The following is a 14,599-nucleotide window of genomic DNA, read 5'->3' on the forward strand; positions in this document are numbered from 1 at the left end:
GCTGTTTGACCACAGTAAAAGTCCAGCAACACTGTATTATTCAGAGCCCCATAAAATGACACCATACATAGATTCTACAGACCCTACTGAGTATTCCCTACAATACCTTTACTGTGGCACCTACAATCGCTTTTGCCCTATAAGCCAATATACTGTATATTTCATATACAGTGATTTGCATTTGGGGGCATTTATTATATGTTTGAAAGCCCAAATGTAATGCAAATGTCACTTAAATATGAACAAATATGAATGATTGTTCATGTTTAGACAATTATGTTTAATATATCATGAATAAATACAGGTTATTGAAACTTTTCTACTATTACATGGATTACTTTTATTTTGAAAATTTCCCGATATTCCGTGACCTGGAAATACTTTTTTAGCGTCGCTGACGAGACGTTGATACGCACGTGTGGAGGAAGAAAAGTTTGCAGTCATTGGTATAAACACGTCGTTAGCTAGCACATTTTATGCAAGGAGGGCTTTTAAATGGTAAGTAAGCTGTTATTTCCTTTGTCAACTGTGTAACTTGTTTGTATGTGATGTCCTTTCTAGCTAGAAGTTAACTGAAGTTTCAGACATCTAGCTAATAAGTGGCCAAATAGCTAGCTACCTATTATAGCCTAGCAGTAGCACGTCATTGCCCCGTATAGATATGATTTCGCTAATGCTACCAAGCTGGCTGCACTTGTTCAGTCAATATATTTCATGACGTGTTCAAAATGAAATTGTCATCTGGTAGTAAATCACATTTTAATTGTCACGTGCTTCGTAAACAGGTTTAGAATAACAGTGAAATACTTACTTACGGGCACTTCTCTACCAGTAACGTTCGCTAGCTAGTCAACTAGAAAGCTATAACTTAAACGTTACAGCGATTTGTTTTTCCTTTGTCATCAGACTAGTCAAGTCATGAAATGTATCTCGTTGACGAAAGTCCTGTTCATCCTACCATACAGATGTAAAAATAAATATATATGCATTTTCATGCAGTGATAGCGATGTGTACACATGAAACATAGCTAGCTAGTAAGCTACCACTGCATGTAGCCAAGTCTGTAGCTAACGTTAACCCATAATGTGAAAGTGGTTACATTTGGGATTAACTACTTACTTTTTTATGCTCAGGTTGACTTTAGAATGAATCTTCCTGTTAACTACGACGACGAACCTTCTGTGGCAGCCTTTCCTGTCCCCACAAAAGTTCATGGTAAGTGGAAAAATGGAGGTGACGTTAGTCTCAAGTCTGAAAGGTGAAGATATCATTCAATGGTACACATCTGCAATAGTTACTGTTGTTCAATGGTCATTTCAATAAATTATATAAAGCCATTGATTCTTGAAGAATAGTAATGCTAGGGGAGCCACTGTCAGCTAATCTTCTTGTTTATCTTTCTAGCTACCACCATGTCCTCCTACACCTGCATCAGCTGTCGTGTGGCCTTTGCAGATGGCGAGGTCCAGCGTGCTCACTACAAAACCGACTGGCACCGTTACAACCTGAAACGCAAAGTTGCAGACATGCCCCCTGTGACCGCAGAGAACTTCCAGGAGCGTGTGCTAGCGCAGCGGGCCACCGCCGAACAACAGGAGACTGGCGCCACTGTCAGTGAGGGCTGTGCCACGTGCAACAAGAAGTTTTCCAGCTCCAATGCCTATCAGAACCACCTGCAGTCCCACAAGCACCAGCAGGCGGAGAAGCAGGCCTTGCTGGCAGCCCAGAGGAAAGTGGAGAGGATGAATGAGAAAAACCTGGAGAAGGGCCTCGGGGACGACTGCAAAGTGGACCACAATGCCAAGAACGAAGCACTGCAGCAGGCCCTAAAGCCACCGCAGCGGCCCAATCCGGAAAAGGAACAGGCTTCCGGGGCGGAGGGGCCAGCAGCGGATAAGGCCAAGCTGGAGAAACCGCCCAGGCTGCAGTGGTTTGAGGGGCAGGCGAAGAAGATGGAGGGAGAGGAATTGGCCACAGCAGAGGAAGGTATGATGTCTGATATGTAGTCTGACTCAAGTAGGCCTGAATTAACTTGTGATGTGTAGGATCTGTCTGGATTGCATGGAGAGGTGGCCAAGAATGTGTCAACTTCTGTCAAGATTATTGTAATATCAAAACGCCATCACTTTTTGTCAGCGTTGCTGTGGTTGTCTTGGGTCTTCTCTGTTTGTCTCCATTGTCACTCAGTCAGTTTCTTTATTGCAGAAGAGTGGGAGGATGTGGATGGCGAGGGCGACGATGACATGGATGATGACTTCGATGAAGATGCTGACGAAGCCATGGAGCACGAGGAAGGGGATGGTGCTGCTTCGGCCTCCCACCCCCCCGCCTTTCTACCAGGGGCCATCCCTGCCACGGACTGTTTGTTCTGCCCCCACCACTCTCACTCACTACTCAAGAACCTGGCTCACATGACCAAAGTGCACAGCTTCTTCCTGCCTGACCTGGAATTCCTAATCGACCTCAAGGGACTAATTTGCTACCTGGGTGAGTGGAAGTCAGTTACAGTGTCATAAGGTCCTCCATTGTTCTACGAAGAGTTGCTGAATCTCTTTCCACCGTCAGCTTGCTCAATGGTTCATGCACCTTGGTTGGAAAGTGAGGTGGCAACAGCATTTCTTTTTCTCTAATCTTTTGTCTTGACTAGGGAAAATAACCTGTAGCTAGGGTCTAGAGTTTTTCCTGGTCAGGTTTTCAGATGTGAAACTGAATGTTTTTCTGACCATGTATCCTATGTCTTCAAAGAGCACCTTGGTTGAACCCCCTAGCAAAAAAATATTATGAATACCTGTTGTCTTCCTATTTTTTCTTTTTTTTTAGCCAGGGAATCATGCTGAGACCACTGACTCTTTTGCAGATGAGTCCTGCAAGAACACATCAATAAACAGCAATTACACTATACATGTCTATGTACACATCAGTTACACAATGCATGAAAAGCAAACCCAAAACATGAAAAGCAAAACAATTGTATGAAACAAATGCTTTCTTCAGTAAAAAGGCCCTCTATCATCCACCTGTATTGCCCTACAGGCACCAACTTTAAAGGAGTTTGAAATCATTCCATATGACATGCAAAAAAAACTAAAAGCAAATTTACCTAACTGTGGAGATTGAAGGGATCTCCAGGGTTAGCCATCTCTGGATCTGGTAACTTACATACAGTGGGGAAAAAAAGTATTTAGTCAGCCACCAATTGTGCAAGTTCTCCCACTTAAAAAGATGAGAGAGGCCTGTAATTTTCGTCATAGGTACACGTCAACTATGACAGACAAATTGAGGAAAAAAAATCCAGAAAATCCCATTGTAGGATTTTTAATGAATTTATTTGCAAATTATGGTGGAAAATAAGTATTTGGTCACCTACAAACAAGCAAGATTTCTGGCTCTCACAGACCTGTAACTTCTTCTTTCAGAGGCTCCTCTGTCCTCCACTCGTTACCTGTATTAATGGCACCTGTTTGAACTTGTTATCAGTATAAAATACACCTGTCCACAACCTCAAACAGTCACACTCCAAACTTCACAATGGCCAAGAACAAAGAGCTGTCAAAGGACACCAAAAACAAAATTGTAGACCTGCACCAGGCTGGCAAGACTGAATCTGCAATAGGTAAGCAGCTTGGTTTGAAGAAATCAACTGTGGGAGCAATTATTAGGAAATGGAAGACATACAAGACCACTGATAATCTCCCTCGATCTGGGGCTCCACGCAAGATCTCACCCCGTGGGGTCAAAATGATCACAAGAACGGTGAGCAAAAATCCCAGAACCACACGGGGGGACCTAGTGAATGACCTGCAGAGAGCTGGGACCAAAGTAACAAAGCCAACCATCAGTAACACACTACGCCGCCAGGGACTCAAATCCTGCAGTGCGAGACGTGTCCCCCTGCTTAAGCCAGTACATGTCCAGGCCCGTCTGAAGTGCATTTGGATGATCCAGAAGAGGATTGGGAGAATGTCATATGGTCAGATGAAACCAAAATATAACTTTTTGGTAAAAACTCAACTCGTCATGTTTGGAGGACAAAGAATGCTGAGTTGCATCCAAAGAACACCATACCTACTGTGGAGCATGGGGTTGGAAACATCATGCTTTGGGGCTGTTTTTCTGCAAAGGGACCAGGACGACTGATCCGTGTAAAGGAAAGAATGAATGGGGCCATGTATCGTGAGATTTTGAGTGAAACCCTCCTTCCATCAGCAAGGGCATTGAAGATGAAAAGTGGCTGGGTCTTTCAGCATGACAATGATCCCAAACACACCGCCCGGGCAACGAAGGAGTGGCTTCGTAAAAAGCATTTCAAGGTCCTGGAGTGGCCTAGCCAGTCTCCAGATCTCAACCCCATAGAAAATCTTTGGAGGGAGTTGAAAGTCTGTGTTGCCCAGCGACAGCCCCAAAACATCACTGCTCTAGAGGAGATCTGCATGGAGGAATGGGCCAAAATACCAGCAACAGTGTGTGAAAACCTTGTGAAGACTTACAGAAAACGTTTGACCTGTGTCATTGCCAACAAAGGGTATATAACAAAGTATTGAGAAACTTTTGTTATTGACCAAATACTTATTTTCCACCATCATATGCCAATAAATTCATTAAAAATCCTACAATGTGATTTTCTGGATTTTTTTTTCTCATTTTGTCTGTCATAGTTGATGTGTACCTATGATGAAAATTACAGGCCTCTCTCATCTTTTTAAGTGGGAGAACTTGCACAATTGGTGGCTGACTAAATACTTTTTTTCCCCACTGTATCTGAAGGTAAACAATGAGGTAAGGTATGGCAGGCATTTATGCCATACCTTCTCTCATTTTTAAGCTACAGGCATGGTTGTTTTAGAGTCTGTTTTTTTGGAGTCTGTCTTGCATCATTTCTCTGCTATTGAAATCACTTGTCCTTTCTTTGTGTTGCAGGAGAGAAAGTGGGCGCTGGTAAGGTGTGTCTGTGGTGTAATGAGAAAGGCCGATCCTTCTACTCCACTGAGGCCGTACAGGGCCACATGACCGACAAAAGCCACTGCAAGCTCTTCACCGACGGAGACGCGTCACTGGAGTTTGCCGACTTCTACGACTTCAGGTAGATGTCGTCAAATACCAGGGCTCCTATAGTCTTCCTTTTTCACACTCCTGAGCTGAGCCAAGCTGTACTGATTGTAATTATATATTAGCAATTTCTCAAGCGGCCATTTTGTGAAATGCTGTTTGTAGGACAAGTTATCCTGACCAGAAAGAGGGAGAGGATGCTGAGATGGAGGATGAAGCGTTGCCGGACGGGAAGAACATAGACTACGATGACGATACGCTGGAGCTCACCCTTCCCTCAGGTGAAATAAAAAAAAAAAAATCACATGCTTCGTAAACATCAGGTGTAGACTAACAGTGAATTGCTTACTTCCCAACCATGCAGAATAAAAAGTTAAACACTAGGAATAAATACACAATGAGGAATGATAGCTTGGCTATATACAGTGAATTCGGAAAGTATTCGGACCCCTTCCCCTTTTCCACGTTTTGTTACGTTACAGCCGTATTCTAACATTTATTAAATTAATATTTCCCTCATCAAACTACACAATACCCCATAATGGCAAAGCGAAAACAGTTTTTTAGAATTTTAGTGCAAATGTATTAAAAATAAAAGAAACAGAAATACCTTATTTACATAAGTATTCAGACCCTTTGCTATGAGACTCGAAATTGAGATCAGGTGCATCCTGTTTCCATTGAACATCCTTGAGATGTTTCTACAACTTGATTGGAGTCCACCTGTGGTAAATTCAATTCATTGACATGATTTGGAAAGGCACACACCTGTGTATAAAAGGTCCCACAGTTGACAGTGCATGTCAGAGCAAAAACCAAGCCATGAGGTAAAAGGAATTGTCCGTAGCGCTCCGAGACAGGATTGTGTCGAGGCACAGATCTGGAGAAGGGTACCAAAACATTTCTGCAGCATTGAAGGTCCCCAAGAACAGTGGCCTCCATCATTCTTAAATGAGGCCAAACTGATTTAATCGGGGGAGAAGGGCCTTGGTCAGGGAGGTGACCAAGAACCCGATGGTCACTCTGAAAGCGCTCCAGAGTTTCTCTGTGGAGATGGTTGTCCTTCTGGAAGGTTCTCCCATCTCTGCAGCACCACCAATCGGGCCTTTATGGTAGTGGCCAGACAGAAGTCACTCCTCAGTAAAAGGCACATGACAGCCCGCTTGGAGTTTGCCAAAAGGCACCGAAAGACTCTCAGACAATGAGAAGCAAGATTCTCTGGTCTGACGAAACCAAGATTGACCTCTTTGGCCTGAATGCCAAGCGTCACGTCTGGAGGAAACCTGGCACCATCCCTACGGTGAAACATAGTGGTGGCAGCATAATGCTGTGTGAATTATTTCCAGTTACTGGGAAACTAGTCAGGATCGAGGGAAAGATGAACAGAGCAAAGTACAGCGAGATCCTTGATGAAAACCTGCTCCAGAGCGCTCAGGACCTCAGACTGGATGAAGGTTCACCTTCCAACAGGACAAAGACCCTAAGCACACAGCCAAGACAACGTAGGAGTGGCTTCAGGACAAGTCTCTGAATGTCCTTGAGTGGCCCAGCCACAGCCCGGACTTGAACCCAAACGAACATCTCTGGAGAGACCTGAAAATAGCTGTGCAGCAACGCTCCCCATCCAACCTGACAGAGCTTGAGGATCTGCAGATGTGCCAAGCTTGTAGTGTCATACCCAAGAAGACTCTGCTGTAATCGCTGCCAAAGGTGCTTCAACAAAGTACTGAGTAAAGGTCTGAATACTTTATGTAAATGTGGTATTTCAGTTTTTTATTTTTTTATAAAGTTGGGGGGGGGGGCAGATGGGCCGAGAACAGAGAGGAGAGAAAAAACAAGAAAATCAAGATGGCAGCTGTACAGAACTTATCCAAAGGGCTTCGACGACTCAAACACGGCAGAAAGTTAACACTGATGCCCCGTCATCTTATTAATTCAGCCACTTAACTTAGATAGCAAGTTTAACTTAGGGGTCGTGTAAACGCAGAATTCAGCGTTTTTCACGCAGGAAAAAAAAAACAACGCATAAAATATCTTGCTGCATTTTGTAAATACAGATCTAAAATGCTTATTGTAAATTCTGCTCGGTATCAGACTATTTTTGTGCTTCAGTTACACTTCTACATTCACGAACGGGCATTCTATCAGCAGACAGCGCTGACTTATATAATAATAATAATATGCCATTTAGCAGACTCTTTTATCCAAAGCGACTTACAGTCATGCGTGCATACATGTAATTTTTTTTGTGTATGGGTGGTCCCGGGGATCGAACCCACTACCTTGGCGTTACAAGCGCCGTGCTCTACCAGCTGAGCTACAGAGGACTTATGTGTAGTTACTTTTCTACAGTACTTTTCCAAGATTAACTTGACGCAAAACATTAGGAAATGTAGCTGGCTATATTCTTTGTATGATAAACATTACAAATATGATGGCCATGCATCGTTTTTTGCAAAAAAATACCATGCTTTTTCATTGTATGCTAATTTCTTGTGTGGCTGCCAGCTAATGAAAATGAAGCTACTTTCTGCCAAATGTTTCACAAATGTATTTTCTGTGAAGGAAAAACTATAGTTACACGTCCCTGATGACTATTGAAGCAAAAAAAAAAAAAAAGACTTTCAATATAAAACGCGGCCACTGTCCATAGACAGATGTGCTCGCCTGCTCCTGCTTTCTCCCGTTCTGCTATTTACAAACACATGACTGGCTTAACTGTTCTGGGGAACTATGGTAAGCTTCAAAATGTAAAATGTGACCGGTGAAATGAAGAATGCAATATGCTTTATCTCCTAACGTCTTGCACAAGTTGACTGCAGGTATTTACTTAAAGTAGCTACAAGTATTGAAAAACTTCAAATAAATAGTTTCAACGGTATAGACTGTATTGGGAAAAACCATCCTGTGGCTGTTTGTAAATACCCCGGTATATGGTATACCGCCCTAGTACGCACTACCCTCTGTAGCACCTTGCGGTCAGATGCTGAGAAGTTGCCATACCAAGCGGTGATGCAGCCAGTCAATGGTGCAGCTGTAGAAATTTGAGGACGTGACAAATATTTTCAGCCTCCTGAGGGGGAAGAGGCGTGGTCGTGCCCTCTTCACAACTGTTGGTGTGTTTGGACCATGATCAATGTGGACACCAAGGAACTTCAAGCTCTCGACCCGCTCCACTACAACCGCGTCAATTTGAATGGAGGTGTGTTTCGGCCCTCAGTTTCCTGTAGTCCACGATAAGCTCCTTTCTTGCCTACGTTGAGGGAGAGGTTGTTTCCTGGCACCACACTGTCAGGTCTGACCACCTCCCTATAGGCTGTCTCATCATCGTTGGTGATCAGGCCCACCACCGTCGTGTCATCAGCAACCTTGATGATGGGGGTTGGAGTCTGCGCGTCCACGTAGTCGTGGGTGAACGGAGTACAGTAAGGGACTAAGCACGCACCCCTGAGGGGGACCCCATGTTGAGGGTCAGGGTGGTGGATGTATTTGTATTTATTAAGGATCCCCATTAGCTGCTGCAAAGGGGTCCAGCAACATTAAGGCGGTTATATACTATTTTAATATTACATGACATTTCATGACACTTTTCACAACACATTAAGTGTGTTCCCTCAGGCCACTACTCTATCACATATCTACAATACAAAATCCATGTGTACGTGTGTCTTCAGTCCCTGCTGTTCCCTCAGATGTTTTTTAAATCTGATTCTACTGCTTGCATCAGTTACCTCATGTGAAATAGAGTTCCATGTAGTCATGACTAAGTAGTACTGTGCGCCTCCCATAGTCTGTTCTGGACTTGGGGATTGTGATGAGACCTCTGGTGGGGTGTGCATGGGTGTCCGAGCTGTGTGCTAGTAGTTTAAACCAAAACCCTGGTGCATTCAGCTTGTCAACACTTACAAAACCAAGTAGTGATGAAGTCAATCTCTCCTCCGCTTTGAGCCATTAGAGATTGACATGCATGTCATTGTTAGCTCCCCGTGTACGTTTAAGGGCCAGCCGTGCTGCCCTGTTCTGAGCCAATTGTAATTTTCCGAAGTTTCTCTTTGTTGCACCTGACCACACGATTGAACAGTAGTCCAGGTGCGACAAAACTAGGGCCTGTAGGACCTGCCTTGTTAATAGTGGTGTTAAGAAGCCAGAGTAGCGCTTCATGGACAGACTTCTCCCCATCTTAGCTACTGTTGTATCAACATGTTTTGACCATGACAGTTTACAATCCAGGGTTACTCCAAGCAGTTGAGTCACCTCAACTTGCTCAATTTCCACATTATTCATTACAGTATTTAGTTGAGGTTTAGTGAATGAATTGTCCCAAATACAATGCTTTTAGTTTTTGAAATATTTAGGACTAACTTATTCCTTGCCACCCATTCTGAAACTAACAGCAGCTCTTTAAGTGTTGCAGTAATTTCAGTCGCTGTAGTAGCGGACGTGTATAGTGTTGAGTCATCCGCATACATAGACACTTCTTGGTTAGCAGAATTACTTTTGCTTCCCTCCAGGCCTGAGGGCACACACATTCAAGTAGGCTTACATTGAAGATATGGCAAATAGTAGTGGCAATATCGTCCGCTATTATACTCAATTTCACCTCTTCCGCAATCACTTTATGGAATTCAAAATTACAATGCTCGTCTTTCATAATTTGATCAGTTATACTTGGATGTGTAGTGACAGCGTTTTGCTGGCATGTCATGCCTAAATTCGTTAATCTTGCCAAATCAGTGGGTTTTGTGATGAATTGCCATCTGTTTCAATGAATGATGGAGCTAAGTTTGCGTTTCTGCACAACATTTAATTTAAGGTACTCCAAAGCGTTTTACTATCATTCATTATATTGTATCTTTGTTTCATAGTATAGTTTATTTTTATTCAGTTTAGTCACATGATTTGTCAATTTGCAGTATGTTTGCCAATCGGTCGTGCAGCCAGATCTATTTGCCATACCTTTTGCCTCATCCCTCTCAACCATACACTTTTTTCAATTCCTCATCAATCTAAGGGGATTTAACAGTTTTTAGTCATTTTCTTAATGGGTGTAGGCTTATTAGTAACTGGAATAAGCAATTTCATAAATGCAGCGTCTGGTTGCTCCTCATTACACACCACATACCAACAAATATTCTTGACATCAACAACATAGGAATCACTGCAAAACTTATTGTATGACCTCTTATACACTATATTTGGCCCAGCCTTTGGAACTTTGGTTTTCCTAGATATGGCTACTGTATTGTGATCACTACGTCCGATGGATTTGAATACTGCTTTAAAGCAAATTCCTACAGCATTAGTAAAGATGTGATCAATACATGTTGACGATTTCATACCTGTGCTGTTGGTAACTACCCTGGTAGGTTGGCTGCAGGCACTAGTTACAATTTGAAGCTTTTTCTCGAGTGGGCAGCTTGATGACAGCCAGTCAATATTTGAATCACCCAGAAAGTATACCTCTGTTGATGCACAAATTATCAAGCATTTCACACGTTATCCAGATAATGAACCTTTAGCCATATTACTTCAACAGTGTTTAATGTGAGATCCTCTAAGCTTTACAGGAATGTGGTTGAGTATAAACAGCAACACCTCCACCATTGGCATTTCTGTGTTGCCTACCCTCACCACCTGGGGGCGGTCCATCAGGAAGTCCAAGATCCAGTTGCAGAGGGAGGTGTTCAGGGACCTTAGCTTAGTGATGAGCTTGGAGGGCACTATGGGGTTGAACACTGAGCTGTAGTCTATGAACAGCATTCTCACGTAGGTGTTCCTTTTGTCCAGGTGGGACAGGGCAATGTGGCGTGCAATAGAGATTGCGTCATCTGTGGCACTATTTGGGCAGTATGCGAATTGGAGTGGGTCCAGGTTTTCTGGTATGATGGTGTTGATGTGAGCTATTTCAACTAATACATATTTTTCTTACCTCCCGCTGTTTTTCCTCAGGTGCTAAGATCGGCCACCGCTCTCTGATGCGATACTACAAGCAGCGTTTCGGTGCACCCAAGACTGTGGCATTGGCCCACAACAGGAACGCAGTGGGTCGGGTACTCAGGCAGTACAAGGCCCTGGGATGGGGCGGAGATATGGGTAAGGGTCAACACTACACATAAACTACGGTCATGCAGGGTTGTACCTACACATTCACTACTGAGCTCTATACTTGAGTGAACCTATACATTACTTAACACTGTGCATATAGAAATGAATAAGCCAGTCTATACATTAATTGAGCTTCATTTAGGGATGATCCTGAGTGTTCACTAAATTTGATTTAGGGATAAACCAATAGTCTTTATTTAAACCTTCAGTGTATACCTTTTGTTCTACCCTTATGGAAAACCAATGCGGTACAAAAGCCCAGTGATTATAGCCTTTATTAGGGGAGGGTTGTTGCAGCACTGAATTAAACTTTGTGCTACATTTTCACCCCGTCAGATTGCATCGTCCTGTTTTTGATTTGTTTATTTAAACGAATAAAGAAAAAAGGGAACTTATTTATGGTTTGGATAAGTCCTTGACCCACTAGATTTGTCATGTAGTTTCACTGAAACTTCCAATTTTCCACAATGAAAATATCTTCCTGTTTTTTGTTGATCTCCCACGGGACTGTATTTTGAAGGTATTTGATCAAGGACGGTATGGGACATGTGACCACAGCAGTAACTTGCAAAACACTGTATACAATGAATTGCTGAATGGCTGACTGATTTATTGATGAATGGGTTTGGTCATTCATTCATCCTCTCATTCCTTGCTCTCTGTCTAGGTAAAAACTCTTTCCATCAGAACCAGAAGGACATGAAGTTTGTCCAGAAGATGAAGTCGAGGTGGATGCTGAAGATAGGCATGAGCAACAACTCCAACAAACAGACCCACTTCAGGCTCCAAGTCATGTTCTAGTCCCCAGACAGAAAATGCAGTGTCAGATCCCAATATACCTGACTCATATCATTGGACAGTCCCTAAACCTTTTACGGCTAACCTATTTTACCCCATTCAAAGATGTCTGTTGTAAACATTCAGCACTCATTGTTATATCTACTGTATATCTCAAAGGACTTCACCATGACATAATTATGTTCAGAGCTGTTAATATCTACTGGAAAATGCATGTATTTCATATTCTATTCATGATCTGAGGTCGAGTACAAAATACTGAGTTACTGCTTTGTATTTTGACAAAGATGGCTGTATATTTCACATCCTCATGAAATTCTGACCAAGATAATTATTTTCTCAATCTAATTCCATACTGTAATTCCACCAAATAATTGTTTATAAAATACAATTGAGGTTGAGTAATAAACGTGAATAATTAATCGTTATGTTTGTCAACTTTTTTATTTCACAATTTGACAAATTAACTGATTCTACGGGTAAAAATGCAACTTTTTGCATTTCATTTTTTTGTTAGATTTGATTGATGGCAATTTCTGAATGCCCCCTTGTGTTGTATGTGAGTTATTGAGGTTATGGGTATTATGAAAAGCAAAGCACAAACAGAGGGATCAGGCACTTTGATATTGTTGCTAAATCTGGATGTGATCTGGGATTAGAACCCAGGTCCATCGACTGTCAAGCCAACACCTTAACTGTTACGCCAAGAGGTCTGAAACTCTAAATGAGTTTGCTAGGTGTTGTGTTAAGGTCGCTACAACATTTTTAGAAGTCAAAGGAATAGTTCACTGAAATTTTAAAATATTTGTTTCCTTACCTTGCAGTCTAAGGACAAGGAGAAACTGCAATCCACGCTGGTTTTGTTTAAAACACTGCAAAAATATAAAGTGTTGGTCCCATGTTTCATGTGCTGAAATAAAAGATCCCAGAAATGTTCTGTATGCCCCAAAAAGCTTATTTCTCTAATTCTATGCACAAATGTGTTTACATCCCTGTTGGTGAGCATTTCTCATTTGCTAAAAATGCCACACCTTTCAGGTGGATTAAGTATCAAGAAGCTGATTAAACTGCATTATTACATGAGTGCACCTTGTGCTGGAGACAAAAGGCCACACTAAAAATGTGCAGTTTAGTGTCACAACCCAATGCAACAGATGTCTCAAGTTTTGAGGGAGCACACAATTGGCATGCTCACTGCAGGAATGTCCACCAGAGAATTGAATGTTCATTTCTCTACCGTAAGCCGCCTCCAATGGCGTTTTAAAGAATTTGGCAGTATGGTATGGGCAAGCATAAGCTACAGACAACGAACACAATTGCATTTTAGCGATGGCAATTTGAATGCACAGAGATACCGTGACGATATCCTGAGGCCCATTGTCGTGCCATTCATCCACCGCCATTACCATGTTTTAGCATGATGATGCACGGCCCAATGTTGCAAGGATCTGAATACAATTCTTGGAAGCTGAAAATGTAAATCAGTAAAATCTTTGAAATTGTTGCCAGTTACGTTTATATTTTTGTTCAGCGTATATTATTCTGATGCCCTAGCAAATAAACAAACAAAATAGGTTAATTTCCTTGAATCATTCAATGTTGCATTACCATAGGCCCATTGTATTTTCACAACAAAATGAGCCTGTTTTGTTTGTTTTATTTTGCCAATCATACTCTAGTTAAACCACTGATTATAATTAAATAATAATATAGAAAATATTCCAGGAATCCTACATGTTACATGTGTATAATATATGGATGAGGAATTGATGTATGAACTATGTTTTATTCCACAGAATTGCTTAACATAGTGGGACCAAACAGAAAATGGTAGAGGGTTTTGGAGCAAGCACCAGCCATCAAACGAGTCCTGGTCTTGGATCGTAAACATAATCACCTCATCTTCAAATGGCAGGACAAAGACGTCATCAGTCCACGCAGCACTGAAACCTGTGGCTGACTTCACTGATGTTCTCTCGGGTGACAGTTAGTGGGGGGCAGAGGCGGGGGGCAGAGGCGGGGGGACTGCTGCGACTGGGGGAGATGACTCGAACGATGGAGCGAGTGCGCCACCGCCTGCCAAGAAAGGGAATTTAGGTGATCTCCAGAAGTGAAGGGCCCAAACCACTGCCTCTACAGTATACCCCTCAGAGTCTGTGCAGACACTGAACTGACTCACTACCTGCAGGAACAGCCTGACCCAACGGATAATCCCCTGACCTGGTGGCGAGACAACCAGACTCATTGATGTCGAAGGTGGCATGTGTATTTGTGCCACGAGCACTGCATCAGAGTGAATGTTCAGCATTGAAGGTGCCTCAAGTCGGACAAAGAAATACATAAAATCATTTAAAATAGGCTACTACACCAGAAAGCATGATTTGGAGGATCAGAGGAACATTAACTTCTTTTAAAAAAAAATAAGATGTGGATTGTTTTAAATCGCATAGCCTGCCGGAAGGCAGTGGGCGCTTCAAATAGTCTACCAAATAGATTATTGTTGTGTTGAGAATAGAGTACCACAGTATGATTCACAATACCCATAAAACCTTGCGGTCAAACAGGGAAATGGTTCCAATCGTTTTTGTCAGGGGTGCTGAAGGTGGGTGTGGTGAATGAATCAAGCGCAGGAGGCAGAGGTACAGTCCA

The 14,599-nt window shown here is 42.5% G+C and overlaps 1 protein-coding gene across 1 annotated transcript; it reads left to right on the plus strand.

Annotated features, from left to right (window-relative positions):
* Positions 1 to 393: 393 nt before the first annotated feature.
* On the plus strand, positions 394 to 12,378 carry znf622 (zinc finger protein 622). Its single transcript, XM_084139609.1, has 8 exons — positions 394 to 498; positions 1,135 to 1,216; positions 1,406 to 1,987; positions 2,207 to 2,488; positions 4,919 to 5,081; positions 5,213 to 5,328; positions 10,997 to 11,140; positions 11,820 to 12,378. Exons 1-8 carry the CDS (start codon positions 496 to 498, stop codon positions 11,951 to 11,953), a joined length of 1,506 nt encoding a protein of 501 aa, XP_083995735.1. The 5' UTR covers positions 394 to 495; the 3' UTR covers positions 11,954 to 12,378.
* Positions 12,379 to 14,599: the final 2,221 nt, after the last annotated feature.

The sequence above is a fragment of the Coregonus lavaretus genome, assembly GCF_964263955.1.
Source record: "Coregonus lavaretus genome assembly, chromosome: 23".
NCBI classification, from domain to species: domain Eukaryota; kingdom Metazoa; phylum Chordata; class Actinopteri; order Salmoniformes; family Salmonidae; genus Coregonus; species Coregonus lavaretus.

Excerpts from the sequence above, each read along its gene's own strand:
- znf622 (XM_084139609.1), top strand. Across the intron at positions 2,489-4,918 it reads GGGACTAATTTGCTACCTGG|GAGAGAAAGTGGGCGCTGGT; the intron begins GTGAGTGGAAGT and ends TTTGTGTTGCAG. Across the intron at positions 5,329-10,996 it reads GGAGCTCACCCTTCCCTCAG|GTGCTAAGATCGGCCACCGC; the intron begins GTGAAATAAAAA and ends GTTTTTCCTCAG.